Source organism: Orbicella faveolata, unplaced genomic scaffold (assembly GCF_042242905.1).
Source record: "Orbicella faveolata isolate gen_17 unplaced genomic scaffold, um_ofav_v1 contig_48, whole genome shotgun sequence".
Classification (NCBI taxonomy): Eukaryota; Metazoa; Cnidaria; class Anthozoa; order Scleractinia; family Merulinidae; genus Orbicella; species Orbicella faveolata.
In genome coordinates, this window is record NW_028301578.1 from 14,444,647 (window position 1) to 14,465,000 (window position 20,354).

Sequence of the window (20,354 nt, forward strand, 5' to 3'; positions counted from 1 at the left end):
CCATTCTTACCAATCCTTGCCTAGTCTTTTTTAAAGGCTTTTCTAATAATACTTCCCTGGCCTGTTGGTTTCACCTTTATATTATAAAGGAAATGAAGAAGCCTAAGCCGTGTATTACACTTTGATTAAACACTCCGGACATTTTAGAACACTCGAGAAATCGGTAGAAAACACTCGCCTGCGGCTCGTGTTTACTGCATTTCCCTCGTGTTCTCAAATGCCCGTCGTGTTTTATCACAGTGTAATACACGGCTTAGGCTTAGTTATTTGTTAAATGGTACAGGCTCACGTCATTCTAGTGCCCAGTGCAACTCGTAATAAAATACGCCGACCACGTGACCAAAAGGAACGGAGGCTCTGGGGACGAGAATGCGCCTACGTATACTGAGGCTCTCACAAATCACTAATTTTGAGTATATCATCGGCTGCCAACAACGTTACCAAAATGAGAAAAAAAAATGCCTCGTGTAAACGAGTGTCGGGTCCAAGGTTTTCCTTCTAGGTAAATGTTTACTCGTACATTATAACTACATTAGGTATGGTTTTTTAGTCGTTTTGGCCATAAATAGGGTATGGCTTTTGCAATCTAGACTTGAATTGGGTATGTTTTTAGAGGAAGCTATTCTATCGAATAAATACATATAATTTATGTACAAAAACATTGCCTTTAACATCTGTTTGAACTAGTAAACTAATACGCAGGTCTGAAACGGTATTGATTTAAGGGTCAGGTCTCAAATAGAGTATCGAATCTTTGGTCAGGTCGTAAATAGGCTAGGGAAAATCACAGATTTCGGTCTTAAATAAGGTAAGGCTTTTAGGAGGCGGGCCTCACGTCCCTACCCATTTCCTCTGGGTGTACCCCCCCCCGGGGGGGGGCATTTATGCAGGCGATCATTTCCCATCGTTACACAACAACCATTTACTTGACGATAACTGAGGAATCCAACATAGTCTTAAAACTCAGTAAAGTTATCACTGATTTGTTCAGTTCCACTGTCGATAGCTCGCCGTCGAGACTTTTTCTGGCTGATAACTTGCTTTCGCTTCCATTTCGATTTGATTCCTTGCCTGTGTTTTTACAACAAACAATCTTGCTAAGGGATGTACGGTACTTTGGCACGCGCCACGCGTAGACAAACGGTTCCAACAGGAATTTCAGGTAAAGCAGGTTATCTACCATCAAGTTTGCAATCAGGGTCTTCACGGGAGTAGCATTTTGGTCTACCATGAACAGTTTCACCGTCCACATGACAGCTGATGGCATGTTACACATAATCAGCACGGCAAGAAGCATGAAATTCACACGGACAAAGTTGCGTTGCACTCGGACATGTTTGCTATTGTCGCGTTTTCCAGTTTGGCTTTGAAGGGATTTTCCTGCGGTCATCTTCTTTTTCATCGCACGATGTAGGAGTATATAGAAAGCAATGGTGATAAAGACTAAGAGATAGTTGTGTATAAAGGAATCCATAATATTCTGAACATTTGGAGACACACCCATCAAGTGAAGGCACCAGAAGATTGCTGAGTAAAGATAGATGACCGCAATACTGAATAAGACTTTCTTCTTTGTGACCAGACGGCCGTACTTTAGAGGAGATGACACCACGATGTACTGCGTCACGGTAAAAGCGAAGACGATTAGAAAGGATGCCGTCATAGCAAAAGCGCCGAGACGCCTTCCAGCATTCGCGAGAGGTTGGCATTTCTTCCTCAAAGGATGTTGAAAGTAAACGAACATAAAACAAGTGGCGTAGATGGGTTCTTGAACCAGCGCTGTTAATAAGTCGACAATGGCCAACCCGATGAGGAAATACGTGGTTGAGTTGCGGAAGATTTTCAGTGGGTCGACGCAGAAAATGAGAAGCAGAAGACTATTGGCTAAGATTGTGATCAACGAAACCACGTAGATGAAGATGGAGGAACCGAAAGCGGCTTTGTAATAATCCTCAAACTGGTTGATCACTGATGGACTCTGTGCAGCGGTTTCAGAGCAAGCTGGCAAATTAGCAGATACACTCTGATTGAGCTCGTTTAAAAAATTTGCTCTAATGCTGGCCCAGGAGTTGTTGCAAGTAAAGTTCATCTTGGATGGACTTTTGAAGCGTAAGCCTTTCTGCTAACCGTGCGATCGTAAGACAATTTTTTGCTTTGAAAGATCGATAGCTTGTCCAAATATTTATATCGAGGTGCACTCAGGCAATTATATTTTGAATGAAATTTTGTAGTTTCTCAGGCCAACTTTTCAAAGACTAAATTGCTAAATATGACGGCGAGACAGGTGGTAATTTTGTTATTTCAAGAAAAAATGGAAAAGGGAAATACCCAGCAGGGACTTCTTTAAAGAAAAGTACAAATTTTCTCTAAAACTTTCTTTTTCGTAATAGATCGGTCCAATTGACCATTCTTAGTCTCTAACGAGCAAAATTTGGCTCGATGAAGGATTTCATACATTTTTGGTTAAAGCGGCCTCCTGCTAAGCGGTTAATCCGTGTTAAGCGGTTAGTTATCAAAGTCCCGAAATTGTTATTAGCAAAATACAATAAATAAGGTACCACAACCAACGTTTGGTCGTGCCGAATGAGGGTTTTTTATTGGCCTTACTCCTGATAATCGCCCACCCAAAATTTAATACACGTAGTTTTGATTTGGTTTTGGAAAAGGCAATGACAGATAACAGTTCGAAATAAGATGTGACCACTGACAAAAGCATTCAAAACTCAAAGTTTACTTAAAGTGGCCACTCACGAGGAAATGAAAGGTGGCCACTTAATGGGGGTTCGTCAGAAATTAGCACGAAGCTTAGTAAAAATTTCAAGTCAATGTATTCAAATACAAACATGCTTTAAGGCAATATGGAATTACGTGGAGACAAAAATAAACGGATTTCCACAAAGAGTGATAACTGGAAATTATTCGCTCAAAATTACACGAGCTTTTAGGCGAGCTGTTATAAGAAAATTCGCCATAGCACAGTCATTTCTTTGTATCTGGAAATTTATAGAACAGAAAAAATAACAGAAGCCTCTTTTTAGTTGACGACTAGTAATTTCAATATTCTACTTTGTACATTGCCGATTCTTTGTACACCTGTACCTGTGCAACTTCTTCATCATCAACTTTCATTTAGTAGGCAAATAGATTAATATCGATCTTGTCCTTTTGAGTTTCAATCGCGTATATTAGTTTCCACGGAAGCAAGCCAGCTGAACTATTTTTCCGTAATGAAGTTTTGTTAATTTTCATCCCTGGGATAATGTTCCCTTGCAATTTTAAATTATTGACACCAACCAAGTTTGTTATATCTTAGTTTCAAGCGGTGAATATTAATGTTAATTCGCTATTTTTAAATTTGGAAACGTCGCAGTGTTGATTAGAATTCGCTATCTTAATTAAAGTACTTTCCGCTCGATTTGTATGTCAGAAGATGCATCGTAAACACCTTCGTCAGGTTGTTCGGAAGCCAGTTAACGCTAACCCAGGATTAAAAGTTAACCGAAGAATTAATTTTTCTTGCATAAAAATGTTTTTCACTGCTTATTTTTTTTATTTATTTATTTATTTATTTTTTGAAATTTGAGATTATTCAGACTAAAACCATGAGGACAAACAATATAAACATAAAACGTCACCGAAAAGTTGCAGAACTGCGATCAAAATTATCACTAATCCTGGACTAGCTTATTAGGGCTTTGATGGCTTGGCCCTGATATATAAGCAAGTTCATTTGTAAAGCTTTTTTCGATTATATCCTAGACGACTACATTTTCGACTTCAAGCGTGTGGAGAATAAACTGGTGTTGGACCAAGTTATGTCTCTTTCTTAACGTCCATCGAGAAGACTGTAAAAGTAGATCCTCTGTTCTCGCAGGCCAAGCAGAGCTCTCCAGAATTAGATTCCCCAATTTGTGAAAGCGTTCCCTGCGCAGTTCACTTCAAATGTCCGTTCAGCTGAAAATATACAACTATTACGAAAAAAACCTATCGTCACAGAACGAAATTTGAAAGAATTTTCGATCATCACGTGTGGTCAAATCCTTCTGTGTTTAAGCTTTCATATAATAATATTTAGTTCTTATTAACCGAGCAGGAGGTCTGTATGGGAGAATCTTGACCGAGGTCGTGAGTACAGACCGAACGCAATGAGGTCTGTACACATGACCGAGGTCAAGATTCTCCCATACAGACCGACTAAGCTCGGTTAATAAGGTGTTTATTATATGGTAAACAAGAGAAATTTAATTCTTTTTATGTAACTGGACTGTACTAGCTGACATTTTGCTTTTGAACGGCGATGAGGCGAACTTAATTCTGCGAAAGTTTGCCGCGTCCTCTATACCTTTTTCTCATCAGGCTCAGTTTGGCACTTCAATAAATAAATATTGTTAGAAGAAAAAAGTCAATATTTTTGCATTTTAGTTTGAAACTTTTTTACCGCAAAATGTAACCGGTCTAGATGCCGGATTAGATGGGAAAATCTAGACCGCTTTCAATATCGATTTCAGCCAATCAAATTTGTGAATTCGGTAGTTCCCAGTCCTTGTGAGACACAGCCATACAATAAAATATAATATATATTTCTAATAAGCGAAAATGTACTAGTCAATACAGTTTTCAATGAATAGGGACTATCAACGCTAAGAACATGAAAAAACGAGGTTTCGATGTCTTCTCGGCATCATTATAAGGTATAAATTAAAAAGAACGGTCAGAAGTTTTGCTTATATATGTCCGGGAGGGGGGGTACTTTGGAAATTTCTGGGTGGGGATGTGCCGCTGGGACCCTGGAACCCTTAGCCTATACCAGAGCTAGTTCAGCTGAATTTTGCTAACCTATACTAGAGTAAACTCCCAAAATCCTCCCATCTATTGACACTGTTGAGGCTAATTTGCTTAAATTTAAACTTGCCGATTTAATTTTTTTATATTTTTGAGTGGCAATCCCTGGTTACCTTACTCTAGATAAAATCTTCAACCAACCAGTCAGTTTTGTGGAAAATGATACCCTATTCTAGACCCAAATAAACAGTATCTAGATCAGACAATCTAGCTTTGCTTTGCATCTCTTTAGGATTAAAAGTTTGCTGGCAAGGTCACTAATCTCAGAGTTATGCTTCTCTTGTAAATGATTCCCAATGGTAGATGACTTGCTCTTCGATGCGTTGATGTAGATGGCGCAAGATGTGTACCTCACTTAAAGTGGCTTTTAAAATTCTGGTAGGAACGTGTTGATAGCAAACGGTATGTTGATAACACCCTATCAATAGTACCAGACCTATATCGCTAGTTACAGCTTATTGTCAACACAAAACAACTACCACCCGGCAATAAAGTTTACCACCCGGCGGTAAAGCTTAACCAAGATAAGATAAACTCAACTACCTACCTACTGTGGAGTTAGCGGCAAACAACAAATTTCCATTTGGGGGTATGGGAATATGGAAGAGAAGCTGTCACCTGACAACATCGGTTTATCGAAAACCAACAGACACTGCTCCCACTGGTCTCCTTCTCTATCAAAGCCATCTCAGGATCACAGAAATTAAGAGGTTACTCCTCAAAACTGTGTGTTAAACAGAGCCTAGCGCTCGAGATGAGCCTTCACCCAGTTTAAACCAACACAAAAGTTGGCGACATGCTCAAACTTCGTGAGGGAAAGCCACCCTTAGTGAGCCACCAACGCCTTGTCAACAGCTTAAATGTCAACAGTGTGAGGTGTTTCTGTTTTGCATTCTTCTCGAACAAGTAGAAAATACCGTTTAATTTTCGTCTTTTATTTCCTTGCAAAGTTAGCCTACCAGGTTCGGAAATTTCAATAGAGAGAGCGAGCTCCGATTATAAAGGAAAAATTCCCGGGGTAACTCCCAGCGGAAAATGCCAAAAGTTATCATGGTACTTTTTATTTATGAATACCTTTTAATTGGCGGCGTCAGAAGTTCCCAAGTATGTTATATTTATCCTTATATCGTTTAGAGTATTAAGCCCAAAAAATGTGAACAAATTTAAATGACTGCAAGTTCTTGTATGAGAAAGTCTATTTGAACCACGCCCACGAGACGAAATCCTGGTGCATCTTAGTAGTTGCTTTCAAAATTTTCACGATCAGCTCTTCCGGCACTTTAATATGAGAGTGTCTCTTCTTGGAATGAAAAAGAGTAAATTCTTAAAGAAAAGCTCTGAGTGACAACGGTTAAACCTCAACGTGGTGACAATATTATGAATAGTAACTGCTATATCAAACAGCTACACAAGGCAATTTTGTTGTCACTAATTTTAAGTAGTAATTTGAAAACCGAGAAACCTTTTCCATCACGAAAGCATAACAAAATAAATGAGCTTCTGCTATTGACTTCGACGTGTGGTACAAAACTCAATACTGAGAAAAAGTAAAATTCTTTAAAACCCTGGTGGTGGTGGGGGGGGGGGGGGGGGACATGTTTCATTTAATTAACAGAAGTTAGTAAAATTAATGCATGTCAGATTCAATACCTCAGCTGGAAGTAACAAGTAAATATAACTCTGCAAATGGCACATAAAGAATGGACAACCAACAGATGTGATTTTTTGCAGCTTGCAGGCTGCGCAGAATCAAAACCAAGAGAGATCACTGAGACAATTCCATCGCATGGCATTTCTAACGTACATGCACTTAGCAAGTGAAACCTTTAACGCCACAATGGAAATCCCTGTTCACAGCAATTCAACCTTGAATGATTCCTTACTGGCAAATGCAAATGCCATACTTATTCGCGTTGGACGCAACCCATACGAAGAGTTTTACAAGGCTGCGTTTGGCTACGCCATCTTTATCATCGTAGGCGCACCCATATCCATCTTGGCCAATGGTCTCCTTTTTGTTTTTTACGTCGATCCACTGGAAATCTTTTGCAACCCAACCACGTATTTCCTCGTCGGTTGAGCCATTGTCGACTTATTAACAGCGCTGGTTCATGAACCCATATTCGCCACTTGCTTCATGTTGCTGCACTTTCAACATCCTGCCAGTATGAAACGGGCACTTTTCATGCGCATTGGTGCGCAAATCGGTGGTTTTACTATGACTATATCGTTGTTAATCGTCTTCGCCTTCACCCTGACGCAGTATATATCGTGGTTTCATTGCCTCTAAAGTACGGCCGCCTTGTCACAAAGAAGAAAGTCCTGATCAGTGTTGCAGTCATCTGTCTTTACTCAGCAATCTTCTGGTGTCTTCAATTGATGGGTTATTATGGATCTCTTCATCCACGGCTACCTGTCAGCCTTCGCCATTATCTTCATCTACATTCTTTTACATCGCGCCATGCGAAAGAAGATGGTGGTAGGAAAAGTCCTTCAAGGCCAAACGGGAACAAAGGACAACGGTAACCATTTTCAAGTGCAGCGCAATTTTGTCCGCGTGAATTTCATGCTTCTTGCCATATTGGTCACGTGTAACTTGCCATTAACTGTCGTGTGGACGGTACGACTGTTAGTGGCAGACTCCCTGAACGCCATGATTGGATTCATGATGTCAGCAATATTGTTTTACCTGAGATTCCTGTTAAACCCGATTGTCTAAGCGTGGCGCATTCCGAGGTACCGTGAATCACTAGGCAAGATTGTTTGTCACAAAAATACCGGCAAGGAATCAAATCGAAATGGAAACGAAAGCAAGTTAGCGGTTGGAAAAAGGCGGGATGGCGAATTATCGACAGTAGAACTGAACACTGAGATCAGTGATAACTTTACTGAGCTTTAAGACTACGGTGGATCCGCCTGTAACGGCTGAGTAAACTACGGCCACCTAGGACAGAAAATGATCGCATGCAATAACCACCTGTATTTATCCCAGTTTAGTGGCAAAAACTCTGATTGACAAAATTCCAAGACTTGAATTTTGTGAGAGTTGTTATATCCATTACCGATGCAATTCATATTAGAATAGTAGCAATTCCCGTTATACTAGTATATGAAGTATATTTTAAAAAAGATAATGCAAACATTTACCCAGAAAAAAGTTTTGTTGCCTTTGTTACCACTCATTTTGTAAAGAAACTACTCGAGGACAGGGGCCCGTTTCTCGAAAGCCCCGGAAACTTTTCGAGCCCGCAATGCCATTTTTAATTAATCGGTATTTAAAGACAGAGAGGTGTATACGCCTGAAACTTCTTGTATGAAGAGAACCTCTGTTTATATTAAGAATATGTGCATAAAACAGCTCTGAAGTCATAAGGTTTGAGATTTTGCTACGGCTTTTCGGGTGCGAAAACATTTCGGGACTTTCGAGAAAAGGGTCCCTGGGCCGAAGCCAGTAACGGGCAAACCGAGGCTTTTGCCTCAGAATTTGTTTTTCCTGTTTTTGTTGTTGTTGTTTTTTTTTTCATCAGAAGAGAATCTAACCATGGACATTGCCTCAGTCATAATTGTTTTCTGGCTACAGCCCTGGAGATCCATATCTTTTTTTTACCGTCGTTGAAAGCGCTCTCAGTAATAAAAAGATACTCAAACGATATACTCAAACGGTGGCGCATTTTTGAACGTGCATTAAGTAATTAGAAGCTACTCAATGTGCTTTATTATTAGAAATACCCAGCAGGAAAGTATTCTTTACAGAATCTAATATCTTTTTTAATCATTTCAACGCAGCTAAAGAGTACCTTCCGTTTTTCGGCCACCAACGTGAAAAACGATTCAGTCTCATTGTCATCTTTAAAATGGACTTTTTTGCTGGTCAGAAATATTGAGAAAGGTGTAGCTCCACCTTTATGAATGCTTCTTAAGTTTTTCCTTGAACTAGACATCCCGTGGGAGAAATCATAATAATTTTGTTGAAAGCTAGACAGATCCAAACGTAATTATATTTGATGCAATGTTAAGTCGTGGTAGACTCCGTTAATCCTTTTGGCGTCAGCATATAGAACATCTCTAGACATTTTCTGCAAGGAGTCGGCCATACCATACTACCGCATTTAGAGAAGGGTGGAAATAGCTGATTTGTTTAGTTCAGTACTCGTGAGCTGATCTATCTGGGTTATTTAGGTATTATCATAATCAAAGTGCTCTGTGAGCAAACTTGTGAAGTGAAGAGGTGAATAAGATTAGATTGCTTCAAAATAATATGCGAAACGAGTAAGAAAATAACAAGTGACGAGTATAAAAGTTTAACATTGTATTAGCAGTGTATTTCTTTCTATTAGTTTATGTACGCACAAAAGGAAGGTCGCTATTGGAGGTGTATATTTCTTCGATGAATAAAATTAGCGTTGGAGAGGAAGCATGAATATTTGTTTTTTGAAAATACAAACCATTTATTCAATACATGTATAATACATTTTACTTGTAAATTAAATTTTGTAATGCAGGCGCGGACAACACGGGTTCGCTTATGCGTTGTATGTACCTCATGAAAGAAGACTCGCACACGGTTTTCTTTGCTGTTGGGTGAAGGACAATTTACTCGTAGTGTTATAATCTATAGTGCTGTTTGAGCAAGTGTTTTGACACATACATTTTACATAAACTGAAATCTGAAAAACTTATATTCAAGAAAGTTTGAAAGCTAGCGCAGGGCTCGAAAATACCCCGTACGCTCGTCTGGGACAAGCATATTTTACCCTAGGGCAAGTAACTTTCCCTGCTCACTTGCCCCACGGACTAGAGCCCAGGCAAGCCATCCACCCACTAAATTTTTGATAACAATGTGTAAACAACGAGTAGGTTTTGGACACATGGGTATAATCAAGTGTTTGGGCGGGGCTTGCGGAAAATAACATTATTCAGTTCGAAAATAATGTGGTGGCGTAAATGGGTTCATGAACCAGCGTTGTTAATAAGTCGACAATGGTCAAACCGATGAGAAAATACGTAGTTGGATTGCGGAAGATTTTCAATGGATCGATGCAGAACGCGAGCAGAAGAAGACTGTTGGCCAAGATGGGGATAAACGAGACTACAGATATGAAGAAAGCTGAGGCAAAGGCAGCCTTAATACAAGGGTTAAAATATGAATTGTGTCCAATACCAGCATATGAAGTATTTGCTAGCTAGAGGAGTAGTTGTCAGTTGAATTATTGTTAAGCAGCATTTTAATTGGGGAATTGAAGTCTTCACTTGCTGACTGCATGTTGTGGTACTCGAAGAAAGATCTCGACAAGCTGAACTTGAGTTTAACTTGCACGGTTATGTCAACGGAGCTGCAAACTGGCTATAGGCTGTAGTAAAACGTGAACAAGCGGAAAAACTGAGGAAGAGATTCCAAGAGACACTTGAAAGATCTTCAACCTCTTAGTCCTGAACAGGACAACCTCTTAGTCCTGAACAAACACCTTAATGGTTGCATCTCTAGTGGCTCCTTAGTTTCAGTATTGTTCACGTGAAGTCACCTTTAATAGAACACCTCCAGCTGACCTGTATAAACTGCTAGTCCTTTTGACCTTTGATTGAGATGAACAGGCCATGCCTTCTTCGTACCGAGTCAGAAGATTAACGGTTATGTTATATAACAATAGTTATTCTCAAATCATAGCGTTTGAAAGACTCGCCTCGAAGCTAATTAAGAGGATGTTATTTGTGAGTGAATTAACAAAATGCCATAAAAAAAGACAAAGAAGCCAGATGGAACAATCAATTTTTCCCAAGTAATTGCTTTGCAAAAGTGAGTACGGGAGCCATTGGTTGGTAAATGGTTTTGGGACTGTCATCAGTACCATCTGGTTAGTTTTGAGAAGGTATATAATAACTAATAGACTTTGAGGTAAGCTTCTAAAGATTGCTCTTCTAATTGCATTTACGTTATCTTCAAAATATTTCTCTTTAATTTACAAGCCTATGGGACCAACGGATCCAACCATAACGAGTCGAGAAGTGGTGTTGCTTTGTAAAAAGTGAGCGCCGGAGCCATTGGTTGGTAATAGGTCTTGGGACTGTCATCTGTATCATCTGGGTAGTTTTGAGATAAGCTCCTAAAGATTGCTCGTAGCTACTAATTGCATGGACGATATCTTCAAAATATTCTCTTTAATTTACAAGCGTATGGGACCAACGGATCTGTCCAATATTGTTTTGTGACTTTCAATTTGTTAACAAGATGTGTTTTTCAAACTCTCGTTGGCTGTTACTTTACCGTTCAAGAATAAACTGGTGGAACGTCTTTGCGTACAAAGCGGTCTCTACTGACAGAAATTTTAAGTCACTCTATATAAGCAACTTTTAATCATGAATAATAACTATGAAAAGCCAAATGCAAAGTGAGTCATGGACAGGCACAGAACTCCAAGTTATGCCTTATTCTCATTTAAGCATGAAATCTTTTATACAATAAGGAGTTTTATATTTCTTGCATTGAATACTACAAGTACCTTTTATGATAATAATCCTCAGTACATATTCTATGATACTCCGTAAGCAAGACGTGCTTCTATACAGTGTCTATAGTCAAGCGCTAGCTGCCCGTTTTCTTTTGGGAAGATGTCTCTGTTGATAAACAGGGAATATAATGAACTTTGTTGACGCACAATAAATCTCGGAATTTGCAGCTAATTACTAGCTAGTAGATTTTATGAATCCGAAAAAAGAAAACGAAATATAAGTGATTGTCGCGTATATTGAATGATATTTACAAAAACGACCAGGAGAAAAACGTCCATCTATCCACAGTTTATTTCGAGGGAAACGTTTTTAAAGTCTATACGGACACGGCAGAACAAAATGATATTACTTGCTGTCTATACAGAGAAGAGGTGAGAACGTGATCACGAGCCATTCATGCAGGCGATCGTTTCCCGTCCTTACACAACCAATTTACTCAACGGTAACGCTAACAGGGGAATCCAACATAGTCTTAAAGCTTAGTAAAGTTATAACCGATTTGTTCAGTTCCACTGTTGGTAACTCGCCATCCCGACCTTTTCCAGCTGCCACCTTTCGTTTGTTTTCATTCCGATTTGATTCCTTCCTTGTGTTTTTGCAACAAATAACTATTCTGAGGGATTCTTGATACTTTGACAAGCGCCACGCGTAGACAAACGGGTGGAGCAGAAATTTCAGGTAGTGCAGGTTATCTGTCATCAAGTTTGCAATCAGGATGGGAGGCAGATAGTCCTCTATAAACAGTAGTGTTATGGTAAACATTACCATTGCTGGCACGAAACACACAATCAACACAATGAGGACCACGTTCAAACGAACAAAGTTTCGTTGCACTTGAGTATGCTTGCTCTCCTCACGGGATGTACTTTCGTTCTGAAGTGTATTTCCTGTCGCCATTTTCTTTTTCATTGTATAATGCAGAAGGATGTAGAAAACTATTGTGATCAGAACCACTGCATAGTTGTGAAGGAACAGGTCTATACCATCCATGACTTTTTGTGGAACACCCATCAAAGGTAGACAATAGAAGATTGCAGTGTAAAGATAGATGGACACAACGCTAATGAAGACTTTCTTCTTGGTCACCAAGCGGCCGTACTTTAGAGGCGATGAAACCACGATGTACTGCGTCACGGTAAAGGCGAAGACGATTAATAACGATACCGTTATAGAGAATGTTGAGAAATAACTTGCAAATTCCATAAAGGGTCCACATTTCTGTAAGGAAGGATGCTTAATATACAGGATGATAAAACAAGTGGCGTAGATGGGTTCTTGAACCAGTGCTGTTAATAAGTCGACAATGGCCATACCGATGAGGAAATACGTGGTTGCGTTGCGGAAGATTTTCAGTGGGTCGACGCAGAAAATGAGAAGCAGAAGACTATTGGCTAAGACTGTGGTAAACGAAACCACGTAGATGAAGATGGAGGAACCGAAAGCGGCTTTGGAAAAATCATCAAACGGGTCGATCACTGCTTGTCTCTGAGCAGCTGTTTCAGAGCAAGCTGAAAAGTTAGCAGATACACTCTGATTTAGTTCGTTTGAAAAATTTCCGCTCATGTTGTCCCAGGAATTGTTGCAAGTAAGGTTCATCTTGAATGGACTTTTGAAACGTCAGTTTCTCTCCTAACCGTGCGATGACAAGACGATTTTCTGCTTCGAAAAAGTCGGTGAGTTTGTCCAAATATTTATACCGAGGTACACTTGTTGTGTCTCAAACGAAGAAATATTCTGACTGAAATTTTGTTATTTCCCAAGCGAGCTTTGATAGCACATAAAAGTCGAAAATTAAATACTAAATTGACAGCGAGGCGTGTGGTAATTCTGTTTAAAGGAAGGACATTGGGGTGTTATTTCGAAAAAGATGGAAAACAGAAATAACCCCAGTAGGATAGTCGAACCTTTATAAAGCATCCACCTGTTAAACGGCCACCCTCTGTTAAGCGGCTAGTTATCAAAGAGTTCAAAGAGTTCAAAGCAGTGCCGCACGCCTTATCACTGGAACCAACCAATACGACCACATAAAACCTGCCCTTCGAGAGTTATACTGGCTACCTGTTGAATCACGGATTATATTCAAACTTCTGCTCATCACTTTTAAGATTATCCATGGACTTTGTCCAGCCTACTTGTCGTCCCTCCTACCACAATACCACCCGCAACGGAGCTTACGCTCATCCTCTAAACTTCTTTTCACTGTCCCTACTGTGAACTCTGTGACATACGGTGAACGTGCCTTCTCTTTCTCCGCACCTATATTATGGAACAGTCTACCGGATTCTGTTAAAAATACAACATCTGTTTCGTCTTTTAAATCTGCCCTCAAAACATTCTTGTTTCGGAAATCCTACTTCTGATTTATTTTATTTTATGAGAAACTGTATTTTAATTATTTCATTCATTTTATTTATTTACTGTTATTAGAAATATTTTATAGGATTTAACTAATTTATTTTTTATAGTAATGTAAGCGCATTGAGTTTTTTTTTAAATGCGCCCAAAAAACTTTATTTTTATTATTATTATTATTAATTATTATTATTATTATTACTATTATCAAAGTCCCGAAATTGCTATCAGTAAAATACCATAAATAAAGTCTCTTTTAACGGTGGGGCCAACTTTTGGTCGTCCCGATGAGAGTTTTTTATTGTCCTTAGCTCTATTATGTAGCCACCCAAAATTTAAGACAGGCATTTGGTTTGGTTTTGGAAACGGCGATGACAGTCAATTATAACAGTCCGAAATTAAAAGTTACTACAAATATACACATTCAAACACACACTTAATATGATTGTTTTTAGCCGAAGCGGCCACCCTCAGGGAAATGGGAGGTTGCTACCTAATAGGGGTTAGTGAAGAACTGGCATGAGGTTTAGGTGAAACGTCAATTTATTCAAATACAAACATGTTATGACCGTAAGTGAAAAGAACGGCTCCCAGCAGTCTAGTTTCTCTCGAGACAGGCGACTTTCTTTGCCTGGAGCCTCGTTTTTACTTGGATGTCTTTAGGAACACCCAGCAGGGCTGACATGAAGGCTCCTTAAAGTGTCAAATAGTACCTGGTTTGCTAAACGTTTCGAGCTTAGCCCTCTCCCTCCCCCCGGGGGGTAATCCCTTATACGGGCTATATAGGTATGTGCGACCCCAAGGGGTATGGTTTTTCAGCCGTATTAGTCATAAATAGGGTATCGATTTTGGTCATTTTGGTGGTAAATAGGGTATGGTTTTTGCGCTCTACTCTTGATATGGGTATGCTTTTTTTAAGAAAAAGCCACTTTTTCATCATTATCGAAAAAAAAAAAAAACGTCAAAGGAAGGTTTACGGGAATTTAACATTAGTCTGAACCAGGGAACTAATTATAAGGCAGGTCTGAAACAGGGTTTTGATTTAAGGGTCAGGTCATAAATAGAGTTTCGAATTTTTAATCAGGTCACAGATAGGATAGGGAAAATCGCAGATTTTAGTCATTAATAGAGTAAGGGTTTTGGGGAGCGAGCCGCACACCCCACCCAATTTTTCTGGGAGTACTCCTGGGGAATTAGCCCTTCTTCAAAGTGAAGAAGGGCTAAGCTCAAAACATTCATCAAACCAGTACCAATATTTGACACTTTTTGACACTTTAAAGAGCCTTCAGTCTTATATTTTAGTTTATCGTTTTAGTTTCACGCATCATATGAGTTTTTTGTGCATTTCTACTGAAGAATATATATGAATATAACGCAGATGATCACGCGCGTTTTCGTCAGCTTTCGCGCCTGATTCAGAGGCGAAATCACTAGCTATCACTATAATGTATTGTGTGACAGAAAAGGCTAATACGATTAGAAATGAAGCATTCGATCATGGTACCAAACGCTATGGTATCTCAAACAATGGGTCATATCTAGTGTGGGGATATACGAGGTACATCGTCATGAGACATGCAGGGCAAATGGGTTCTTGCGCCGCGGCCGTTAAAATATCAACGAAAGCTTAATAAATCGCAAGCCAAGCGGTAATTTTGTTTAAAGGGAGGACATTGGAGTGTTATTTCGAAATAAATGAAAAACAGAAATACCCCAGCAGGACATGGAAACAGCCTATTCTTTACAGAATCTAATATCCCTCTCAGTTTTAATCATTTCAAGGCAGCCAAGGAGTGCTTTCATTCATTCGGCCACCTACGTGAAAAACTATTGTCATCTTCGAAATGAGCTTTTCTGCAACTAAAGTCAGAAATATTAAGAAATTAACTCGCCGACATTTGAGCGCCACCTTTGTGAATGTTTTGCTTTTTTTTTTTGAAATCGACATAACATGGACGAAACGAAATCGATACAAAATTCGATACAATATTGAGTCGTGGTAGCTTCCGTTAAACCTTCTGTTCCCAGCATTTCAAAAAACTGTTGACATTTTCTGCGAGGAGGTCATTCGATACTGAGACAGCTGCCCCAGTAAGACAAGAATTGACTCATTGTCAGTTGATCTGTTTGTACGTTTTCTGAGCTATTTCGAGATAGATATTATGAAAAAGAGGAAACACACGAACAGAAGACGCGTGAGGGGAGAAATTGAAAGCCATAAATGGAAAATAAATCTAGAAAATGGAGTGTGAAGGACGCCTACGCACTCCAGGTAAAATAATATTGAGAAAAGAAAAAACGTTTAATTTGTAATTCCCTGTCAAGCTGATAAATATATTTTTGCATGTCATGTGAACTAAAGCAAAAATCTTGGAAAAAGGCTTCCGCCTCTTTGGAAACGTCTTCTTTTCATTCAACATGATGATATACTTAGTAATACAAAATTAACAAATGACGACTGTTACGAGTAAGCCAAGAAATATCAATGGCCGGCTACAACATGAAGGCTTACAAAATGAAAATTTCTCTCTTTAGCACAAACATGGATTGTTGGATAGTCGTTAGAAGCAATTTAAGCTGCAATCAGTCAACTTCCAAGCTTTATTTTAATCAATTTAGCTTCCTTTGCTGGTGATCAGCTGGTGATCTCCACGACCCATGCAAATTACTGAGACGCTAATTTAAAAAACGATCGACATTGGGAAGGTCGCCAATTTAAGCCTTCTCCACCAAAAAAAAAAACGTTTTATTAAACAGAACCCCGCCGGTACAACAACAAAACCTGAGTCTAATATTCCTAATTATCCCCCGAAAGTGCCAATATCGGCCAAAAGAGATTAAGAGATTAAGCTGTTTTTGTTGTATCTGGGCGATTTGGTGACTCGTGCAGGAGTACGAGAGATTTTGTCTGCATCCGGGAGACTCCCAGGTAAGGGACGGACCATAAGAAAAGTGATGGGGGGTGGGATGTGGGACTTTCTTAGCTTGCAGGAATTTTTTTTCATGTCCACTGCCTCCGCAGGACTCTTGTTTTTTGGGGGGTCAAGTCCCCTGCACGAATTTTAAATTCTACTGTTGCAATCTTAATCTTGACACTCGCCACAATCTGATTGCATGAAACAGGCTACAAACAAAAGGTTTTTTTATCTTTCACACAGCTGTCAAATAAAAGTAAAGTTGCCAGTTTAGTTGCAACACGCTGCGTACTTACGTAATATCTAAAACGATATATGCGCCCGCACTATTTACTCATGCACTGATATTTCTAACGTTTTAGTTCCTGGTCAGCAGAAATAGCACAAAAACTGAACAGATGCATATGAGTGAGCGACCCTCATTTGCATAAACACCTATTATGCTTCACAATGAATTACAGTTTTGTGCTTATTATTAGAAGAATTATTCTGGTATACTAATGTACAAATTAAAACTTGTTCAAAAAAATGACGAGTGCTGAGATAAAGTTACAAATTGCATGTAAACTACAATTCAGTCTGTGCACTATTACACTTAAGTGAAGTTTATTTTTCTTTAAAAAATGTAGAGAAGTTATTGGAAATCATTATTTGAAGGAACGTTAATAAGAATTCTACTGAAATATAGAGTATATTTGCTCTCAATTTCTATGAAGCAATTGCTGATTTGGCGTAACTGTCCCACCAGTCTAATTTTACCTAGTTTTCCTTTCTTATCAAGAAAATCTCAACCTAAAAGCTAGCTGTAGCTTATTTATATATAATTATATAAGCGAGCACTGTAAAGTTTTATTTGGAAACAAAATATAAAACGTGCAAGTAGCACAGTATAGTAACACAGCAGCACTCAAATTTGGACAGTTACCTGCATAATTTATTAGCATATGTAGATCCTAAATGGCACATTCTAACACACTGTTAATATTAAAATCTATTAACAGGTTGGCTGAGGAAAAGTAAACAAAGTGCAGAAACACGTGAAATAAATGCTTTGAACTCTAGAATGAACTTTAAGAAAAGAGATATTCTCATTTTGATATAACTCTTAAGATCCTCATCGTAGGAAATTGAAAAGCTGGCAATAAGACAAATGATGAAACACACAAAAATAAATGGTTTGAACTCTAGAATAAACTTTGAGAAAAAATGGCATTCTCATTTTCATAGAGATCTTAAGATCCTCATAGCAGGATACAACGAGATAGTTTATTAACAAATATGGTTAAAATATATATTATATTATCACGATCGTCTATGAAAAGAAAGGATTGAACAAAGTTTTGTAGCTTAAAGGAATTAAGTAAATAGCAGTGGTGTAAGGAAGGTGCTAAGAGCAAATCAAAGACTAGACTCCAATAAGCTCTTAAAACCTTCCTATAATAGAAGATTACTTAGAAACTAAATAAGGAAAACAATTATGGTGCAGAACCTAAAAGGGCAATGCAGTTAACTTTGTGTCGTTGTCCCTTACTTTAATTTAGTTTACTTATATGAATATTCTGCACTCCTAAAGCTGAGGGTAATATACTCTGAAGTGTTTTATCCTATGGGGGGAGTTTTCCTTTAAATTTCTTTCTCCCTCCTAGGGCAGAAAATTGTGTGTGTGTGTGTGTGTGTGTGTGTGTGTGTGGGGAGGGGGGGGGGGGGCGAAGGGGGGAGTTTAGCACTCCAGAATCCTGTACTCTTCTAGAGAAGATTTTAAGAGGTTGTTGAACTGTCATCCACAATTTTCTTTGCCTCCTGAAAAATATTGTGCACAATGGAATAAGTACCATTTAAAGTCCCTGACATTCCCTCAGGTAAAAAATGTTTGAAGAGTGTAAATTCCTGCCCCCAATCCACCACTCCCTTTAACGATGTAATGGAAAGTGGGGGCCCCATCCATATCTCCCATCCATCTACTTCCAACGGGGAAGGGGAAGTTCTACCCCCACAATCCTTCACAGTGGAACTTCCAATAAGTCATTTTCAATATATCTTACAATTCTAACTTAGCACGAAAGCTTGGGGGAGCAAAAATGAAATTACTTCAAGCATGAAAGAAAAACAATTTCTTTTCCTGTATTCCTCCAAGCATTGGAGCAGTGTTAGAATTTTGATTTAAACAAAAGGGTCTAATGGAAGTTTTAATGAGTAAAGGATTGTGGGTAAGAGTAAAAATTTCTCTTGCTTATGAAGTATACTGTGGATGGGGGTCCCCACTTTCAATTCTTTGAACGGGAGTGGAGGACTGGGGACAGGAATATATTCTTTTCAAACATTATTTAACTGTAGGATAGTGGGGACTTCAAAAAGCACTTAAACCTTCGTGCACAATCTTTTTCACGAGGCATGGAAAACAGTGAATAACAATTTAACACCCTCCCAAAATCTTCTCTCAAAGAGTCCAACAACATCTTGTGTAAAGTTGCATTTTACGGGCAAGCAAGTGGGCCGTTTGCCCCTCAAGAGGCAACAGAAGGTCATGCCACGGACTTACCAATCGCCCACCGTAGAAGGTCATTTAGAAAGATGACTTTACGTTTCTTAGTGCCCGACCAGGTAAAACTTGTTGTTGTATGTTGTTCCTCTTTAGTAGCGCTCATTAGCTGTACCCGCGAGACGTTACAACTCCCCTCTTCTCCAAGCTTTGTTAGAGCAAGTGGTGTGACATTCTTTAAATTCTTCTTTCAGACAATCCCAGACAAAAGACTTGGGACACGAAGCAAGTTCTCCCCTCCCCCCACTTTCAATGTTGATAATCAGGTGATTTTTCCCTTTTTTGTTGGAGAAAACGCGATATTTTCCAACATTGATTAGGGGGGAAGGGGGATACGTGATACAGCTCAAGTGTCCCAACTACTTTTGGCCGGGATTGTAGCCTCTTTAAACTTGAAGCTTGAACCATTTTAGGAAATGCACAAATGTAACCACGAGAGGCCATTTGCCTTTGCCACAGTTTCATTTTATTAATTGTCTAAAATAACAGTGATTGTAACCTCTTACCCCAGATCAGAATCATGACCTCCCCCTACCCTGCCTACCCCACCAGACGGGTGCCCTCCACGTCCTAAGAGGCCATGAAATCAACGCCGGGAATCCGAGAATTAAATTAACGCCACCGGCCACGAAAATGTGAGAGAACACAGGCGCAACATTGTAATTGACCTAAATAAACACCTATATAAAGGCTATTAACATGATAATATCGTAGTCATCAATAACAAGCCTTCTGGTTCCTACCTGTGGATTTTTTGTTTTGTGAAATGGATTTTCCTTATGTTTCCCTGAAAACGATGCCTCGTGATTGAAATATTGCGGCATGGATCTTGCACGGACTGATATAAAAGACATTTTTCTCAATATTGAAATATAAATCTTATCACATTCAAACCGGTTTCTAAATAAGCTTTCCGCCTCAGGGAGTGCATTTCATTCGTCCATTTTCTTTCAAGAGGATTTTCAACATCACTCGCTCACTCTGACCAGCGGTACTATGAAGGCTTTTTTAGTTTCCTCATAAATGATAAATGTTTAGTCTCCTTCGCAGCAAATCACGCAACGCTTACGAAACGTTACGAAGGAGACTATATGTGCGTTTTTACGACTGAAGTGAGTTTGAGCTAGATTGTTTGAAGAGAGACGGCTGTTATATCCAGTTGGGGCCGGGCAGGGTAAGAGTCTAGGACCGACTAGCCC

General features: G+C 39.2%; 2 protein-coding genes and 1 pseudogene across 2 annotated transcripts; 1 reads left to right on the forward strand and 2 right to left on the reverse strand.

Annotated features, from left to right (window-relative positions):
* Positions 1–483: 483 nt before the first annotated feature.
* LOC110044817 (uncharacterized) lies at positions 484–2,147 on the reverse strand. The gene has a single exon (XM_089281644.1). The coding sequence runs from the start codon at positions 2,087–2,089 to the stop codon at positions 923–925; it is 1,167 nt and encodes a 388-aa protein (XP_089137770.1). The 5' UTR covers positions 2,090–2,147; the 3' UTR covers positions 484–922.
* Positions 2,148–6,604: 4,457 nt separating this feature from the next.
* On the forward strand, positions 6,605–7,775 carry LOC110044888 (uncharacterized; annotated as a pseudogene).
* A 4,006-nt stretch (positions 7,776–11,781) lies between these two features.
* On the reverse strand, positions 11,782–13,036 carry LOC149096655 (uncharacterized). The gene has a single exon (XM_089280930.1). It carries the CDS (start codon positions 12,943–12,945, stop codon positions 11,782–11,784), a length of 1,164 nt encoding a protein of 387 aa, XP_089137056.1. The 5' UTR covers positions 12,946–13,036.
* Positions 13,037–20,354: the final 7,318 nt, after the last annotated feature.